Genomic DNA, 7,250 nt, shown 5'->3' with positions numbered 1-7,250 from the left:
TAGTCCCATTTTACAGATGAGGAAACCAAGGCAGACGCAGGTTAAATGGCTGCCCAAGGTCACACAGAGCCCAAGGTCAAATGTGAATTCAGGTCAGAAAGTAGGCCTTGTACTCTATTCACTTCATCACCAAATTCCCACCTTGCTGCAGAGACTTCTTCCATTTTTATGTTGTCCTAAGTGCCTAGCACAGTGTTTGGCACGTAATAAGTGCTCAATATATATGTTGATTGAATAAAAAGTAAAGGGTGAACGATGGCACCAAACTTGGTAACACTCTGTCAGAATCATAAAATTTCAGAATTAAAATAGAAGCTCAGATATTATCTAATGTGGATTCCCTTTATAAGCCATATGACAAGTGTTCAACCAGACTTGGTTTGATTATCTCCAGTCAGAGTTATAACCAGGCATTCTAATGCTTGGGATTAGAGTGGTTGTGGGAAGGGGGAGTCTCATGAGAGACCCAGAGGCCAGTCATGGGAAGGGAGCAGAGTAGAGCTAGGGCAGGGAGGAACTCATATGGAACTCTTTACTTCATTAATTCTATAATTCTGAAATTCTGTAAAATCAATTCACTTAAAAGGAATGAAATGTGTATGTGTGCATATGTGTGTGTGTGTGTGTGTGTGAATGTGTTCTTTATTGAGACTTATTTATAACATTATCTGTTACCAACATTCATTTAGTTGTATGAAGGCCCATTTTGGAACTTCTAAGAGGAGCATCACAAGATGTAGTAGAAACACCACTCACTGTTCCAGGAAAAAAGAGGCCTGATTTCCAGTTTCTATTCCACAATTAGCTTTGTCATTTTGGATATTAAATAACTCCTCTAGTCTTAACTTTGCTCATCTGTAAAATAAAAGGCTTTTCCCAAATATCTCCAAGCTTTTTTCCCAATTCCATCTCCCAATATTGTTACAGTATTGTTAGGTGATCCCAGGGTGAGCTTCCAGTAAATTTCATTATATAACCCTCAAAATTACTGCCAGCAGGCTTTGAAATGCCAAAAAGAGAACTACATGGGGTAGACGCAGGGCTTCAGAAGCTTCTTTATCTTTCTGTTGTCTGGAAAAGGGTCTCTAGTTTAAGACCACAGAGGCACCTTCCCATTTTTTGTTGCCACATGACATTTAACCCTGGGGCTTGACTGGAATTAATTATCATCTATCTTCAACTGCTTAATTAGATGACTTTTTGATCATGATACAGTTCTATTATTTTATGATTTATTCCATTTTTTCACTAGTCTCCATCTCTGAAAACATGAGCAAATTTTGTTTTGTTTATTTTTATTATTGGGTCTATTCTTAGCACAGAAGAAAAAAAGTTTAAGAATTAAAAACAAGGGATTTAATTAAAGTATAATGTCTCAGTCCAGTATTAACTGAAATCCCCATAGTGCTTTATATCTATCTCAGCATAGCCTCATAACAATCCTTTGAGTTCATACTAAACCTATTATTATCCCCATTTTCCATATAGCAAAACTGAGGTTCAGAGACTTGTCCATAATGGCACAGAGTAGTGGCACAGAGTTACAGAGTTAGATATTAAACCTGAGTCAGCATACTATCCACTTTGGCATACTGCCTCTCACTAAAGGACCAAAAGAAGGCCCCCAGTGTGTTTGTTGGGTTCTCTCCAAAGACTTTACGGAAAAGACATGGACAAGAATTGTCTAGGATGAGAGAGAGCAGTTCCATCAAAGTATTGAAGTATCAGGCCATTTCTCCTCTAATATTTTTCATCTGTGTGACCCTGGGCTAGTCATTTAACCTCTGTGGGCCTCATCTGTAAAATGAAGGGGTTGGATTGGATGGCCTCTGAGGTCCCTTCTATCTCCTGATCTAGGATGTTTACTTGGATTGTAGGTTAGGATGTTTAAGCAGACAAGTAGTGCTCTGATTTGGAACTTTTCCAATACCTTTGAAAAATCGATGTCAAGATTTTTTTTTAAATTCTCTGTGAAAAATGAACAGAATTTACTGGGTTTGTGGCATAAACATTTTAATAGAAAATTCACATTATTTGTGACACTGTGATAATTTAAATCATAAATATGTGCTTTCATATTCTAAATAGGATAGTTTAATACATAGTTAAATTTCACTTTATCTACTCTTAAAAATAAAACCCACCAAGAGTAGTAGTGACAATATGATATAAATACATTAGAAATGATCCCTCATGCTAATGGCAATCACACATTTTCATATATAATGAAAATGTTACCTAACCTCAGTCAAAAACATTTTGTTCATCTTGCCCTGTCGTGCCCAATTGCACATATTTCCATTGGACCTGGATGCCTTTTCTTTTACTGTCAGTTTTCTGTCCTTTATTAACAGTTGCCATGTAAAAAACCTTTTCTGGTCTGAGGGATATTTTTCAGTACTTAAATATGCACATGTCTTGTGATAATGCTGTAATAACTCCTTCCCCTTTCGATCTTTGAGTTTTCATCTGGCTTATTCTTCTTCAGACTGTGACCCTGCAACGTGCCTGCTAATCCTTGCTGAGTCATTTGTACTTCCCCTAATCTTCTAGAGTCACCCTAAAAGGCAAAGTTACTGTTGTTCACACAGGGAGACACACTGGAGCATTCCCTTTGGATCTGATGAAATCTTCATTTTCCCCAGTCCTCCAGAAACCAGTCACTTGAGGCTGCTACCCTGAAGTTCACTCAGTAGTTTTAAGTAAACTTCTGATTTAAGGAACCGGGGATAGGAGTCCCTCTCCATAAGTGTATATACAATTTTTTGGGCTTCATCAAAGCTTGTGGGAGTTGGCACTTGAATTTTTTTAGCTGTAGACTCACGGGTATGAAAATCAATATTGATCTAAAAGACAAAAAACCAAACATAATTAACTGGTGTCTTTCCCCACTAGTTCTAATAAGTTTGTTAAAACTTACTAGATCAAAGTTTGTTAAAACCTGATATTAAAACATCTTATGAAGAATTTAATTCAACAAACATTTATGAATCTCCTTTACTATGGTATGAACCCTGTTCCAGGTGCAGGGAATACAAATCCAAGGAATAAACAGGAAGCTAATATTTCAATGAATATTTCTTTAAAATAAAAGGTGGTTTCAAAGTAGTTGGGGTTTTGAGTCTCTAGTCTGAAGACCTGGGTACACAGCGAACAGTCACTTTGCTGTAGTCTTTTCTTTTTGTTAGATAATTTTGTGTACACAATAATTTGTATACACACAATTTTGAAGTTTTTATACACAAACTTCAGTCTGCTAGAAAGAGACCCATACTCAGAGGTCAACCAATAATCCAATAGAGCTCCTCTATGTGAGCATTCTCTACAACAATGCAAAACACAGCCTATTTTACAAAATCTATTTCAACCAATATATGCTAATCTAGTCATAAATATTGACAATCAGTAGAAGATACATTAGATTCCATGCCATCTTGGGGAGGGAAAAGGGAGGGGGGAAGAAAATCTGGAACTCAAAATTACGTGGAACTGAGTGTTGTAAACCAAAAATAAAAAAATCTTAATTATAAAATAAAATAATTGCTAAGGACAAAAAATATTTTTTTCTAAAATTAATTAAAAAGAAAAATTGAAGAATTGATTATCTAATTTAAAAAAATACTGACAATCAGTATTTTTGAATGTATACTATTCAAGAAAGAGAAACATTAAGACATTGCCCTTTTTATTCATAGAATCATAAGATCACAGTTTAAGAACTGGAAGTGGCCTGAGTAAGAGCCTTTCTAGTCTGTTTCATTTTTTACACCAGGGGCCCAGGAAGTTTCAGTGATTCTGCTCGATGGTACCCAGGGATGAAGGGGCCGGCCTAGGATCATGCCACAATAGAAAGAGGAGTCCTTGGTAGGGAGTTTGAAAGTCATTTTTAGTCATATATTTGATTAGTGTCTTACTTACTTGTTTTATAGCATCAGATTGAACAAATGCCTTGTAAATCTTTTCAGCCTTGTGATGCAAATGATCAGATTCTGTTCTTTTGTAATCTTCACAGGCCAACCAGAACTCAATATTCTCCTCACTGAACTCTGACTTCAGAAAGTTACCAAAGACAGCTTGCCCAGCTAGAAATTAAAACAAAATGAAAGAAAACTTTAAGCTAATTGAACTGTGAAGTACATGACAAAGATAAAGTTTGTAAGAAGACTAGAACATAGAGTCTCTTCAAATGAGGACCAGGGGATTTTATTTAAAATGCTACTATGATAGTATTTAAGATTCCTAGAACTGAAAGGGGTGTTAGAGATTTTCTAGTCCAAATCCCTTATTTTACAATGAAACAATGGGAACTCAGAGATATTCAGAATCACGCAAGTGTCTAGTGACAAATGGAGAGCAGTGCTTCACTGTAGCATATACTTTCTATGTTGCAGAAAGGAGGAATCCTTTTAAGGTACGTTAGACCTTATCATCATTAAAATCCCTTTTAACTCTGAAATTCTGTGAACCACAGACTAATCACTTCTCTCTTCTACTTCATAGCAGAATGTATTTTAAAGAATGAGCTTCATCAATTCTCAGAACATTCATGTGAGTTTAATAGTTAGAGAGTATTATAACCATCCCCATTACAGCAGCTTGGTAAACTGGTAAGAGCATTGGACTACCATTTGGAAAACAAGTTTTCTAATCCTAACTGCCATTAACTGGCTGTGTGACCTTGGACAAATCATATAAATTCTATTTTCCTCATCTATAAAATAAGGAAATCAGACTAGATAATATCCGTGGTCCTTTTTTGCTCTAACATTCTATCATTCTAACCAAGAGAAAATGAGACATAGGCTTTGTCTATACATGTTAATTGACCTTCTTTTTAATTAACTTTGTTTAATCTTATTAATAGCCAAAGTCTATAAAGTAGCTCAGTTTAACCCCATTCAAGAATCCACATCATTCATCTGGGAATAACTGACACAGCAACAAAAGAAGGGCATTCAATTATCCTAATATACCTGGAAATCTTTTGACTAAAGGGGTTAGTTGCTTAACAAGGCTCTGGAAGTCTGTGAGACCAGGACCAACTCACAAACTAGTCAGAATCCTCTAGTGTCTCTCTTAACAAGCAGCACGCCTAACAAAGCCAGCTATGAGCCAGCTAAGTTACACTGTGCACATGGGAAAAAGAAAGATTGATTGCATTCCAGCTCAGGGGAAAAAAAATCCACCAGTCTCTTTGCCCTTTTCAAACAATTTCAACTTTCTATCTGTTTTACATTTAGACAAGAACTAAAAACAGGAGTACTTTGAAGAAAGGCACTGCCACAGTTCTGAATAATATTCTGCTTTGGGGATTTGGGTATGCTCTTAATGGTTTGCTCTTACATCATCCCGTAGGCCTCCTGCCTAGGCACATTTGTCTGGAAACAGTTACAGAATCAAGTGGATAATCTTGTGATGCATGTTGTTACACTAATGCCATCAGTAACCATGGGGAAGCAGGAATACAAGTTTTCTTAAAGCAATCTACACTCTTTATACTGAATCTCAGAGGAGCCGTACCTTTGCCATGAAATTTAATAAGAAATCAGTATCAATCCTCTCTACTTACTTTGGTTGGTGAGAAGTTTTTCCAGAGACTGAGACCACTGTATTACTTCTGTTACAGAAAGTCTGCAGAAAATGAAAAGTTTGACTAAATTAGCAAATTAGGCATTTTAACTGGAAAAAGATTCTTTTTCACTGTATTTGCTGGTGGCTTTTGATAACACTTCAGATTAAGGTGATAGCTGGTAATGACTTTTATCAATAAACTAACTAATTGTAAGGACTTTAGAGCCCTTCAATAGGATTAACTAAAATCCCACTGAAAATAAAATGTAAAAAAAAAGACTCTTTGCTAAACCAATGTAAAATAATATGAAATTAAATAAAATAAACTTGGTTTGCTACCTGAAAAATATACTCTTAGGTGGGTTGAAAGCTAAAATCAATTAATATGCATCTTCTAGGGACTCATCTTCCTTAACATGCAGGTGTAATGACTAGGTAATTATTGTGGTTAATACTAATGAATCATTGAAACAGACTACTTACATATCTTTGGACTTGGAAGATTTGATCCCTGATTCTAGATGTGGTAACATGGATTTCAAATAGGCTTTCAGGTCTGTTCCACTACAAAAGAAAGTAAAACTGACAATAAATATCTGTATTTTCTACATTTACTTATATAAAAACAACCACCACCACCACCATAGAAAGTACCTTTGGTTAAGTCTAGCAAGAAACAATTTTGATGGTTTTTTCTATTCTATGTTAAATTGAAATCTACATTCATGTGGAGAACTCTGGAGAACTCCTCATGTAAGGTTAGCACAATTTATATCCCTTTCAATTCATGACAAAAAATTGCAGCAGCACTTGCCACAAGTTTTAGCTCTCCCTTCCTTGTACTTATTCTCCCGCCATTTAAAATCATCTAATTTCAAAACACAAAGCATTAGGTCAATTAAACTTACAAAGCCTTTGGTCTCTTTTTCTGAGTTTTGTCATCTAGTAGAGAATGATCAGATCCTTTCAATTCACTATGATTAGCAGAGGAAAAGAATATTCCTGGCATTTTGTTTAGTCTTGGAGTGGAGAGGGTTGCTGCTCTCATAGTCACCGCTCTGAATGGTTGTTCATCAACGGTTGCATGGCTTTATATAGTAAATGCAAACTGGCCCTCTCTCTGTACAGACGAATCTGTTTATCAAGTGATGTTACCACAGACACTGGAAGTTCCCCTTTTCTGGGCTCCTTGTGACGTGTATCTTGAAAGAAAACATACTGTGATGTCTTGTGGTTGAAACCTAATCAAATGAGAACAGGTTGCTTGGTTAGAGAGTGCACACACATACATATATGTACACACATACACACAGACACATAGAGTGTTTCTTGAACATTAGAACTGCAAACCATCAGGCCTAGGTGATGTTTGTCTGGATCTAATTGCATCACAAGATTGCAAAACGAAAATTTGCTTGAAAGTTTAACTTGAGCTTTAAGAATTGTTTTTTTTTTAATTCTCACTGTTTAGCTATGGACACATTTTGCTGTGGGTGTGACCACCCATCATCTGCTTACTGGGATATGGAATGTCCCAGTCACATTTTAGCTTTTGACTGAATTTGGTGGAATGTGTCATTGCTTTATTGGTGGACAATATGGTAAGAGGTCAAGAAATTCCGTTTGAGAAATAGTTCTCTGTTGCAGTCAGTGGCCTTATTAAGCCCAGGGTTAAATGA

General features: G+C 36.1%; 1 protein-coding gene across 1 annotated transcript; it reads right to left on the bottom strand.

Moving 5' to 3' along the window:
• Positions 1-1,996: 1,996 nt before the first annotated feature.
• RGS1 (regulator of G protein signaling 1) lies at positions 1,997-6,633 on the bottom strand. Its single transcript, XM_036756341.1, has 5 exons — positions 6,480-6,633; positions 6,055-6,135; positions 5,570-5,631; positions 3,919-4,082; positions 1,997-2,846 (listed from the first exon to the last, which is right to left on the bottom strand). The coding sequence occupies exons 1-5, from the start codon at positions 6,617-6,619 to the stop codon at positions 2,661-2,663; spliced, it is 633 nt and encodes a 210-aa protein (XP_036612236.1). The 5' UTR covers positions 6,620-6,633; the 3' UTR covers positions 1,997-2,660.
• Positions 6,634-7,250: the final 617 nt, after the last annotated feature.

This window comes from Trichosurus vulpecula, chromosome 4 (genome assembly GCF_011100635.1).
Source record: "Trichosurus vulpecula isolate mTriVul1 chromosome 4, mTriVul1.pri, whole genome shotgun sequence".
In the NCBI taxonomy this organism is placed as follows: Eukaryota; Metazoa; Chordata; class Mammalia; order Diprotodontia; family Phalangeridae; genus Trichosurus; species Trichosurus vulpecula.
This window is presented reverse-complemented; position numbering and strand designations above follow the sequence as displayed.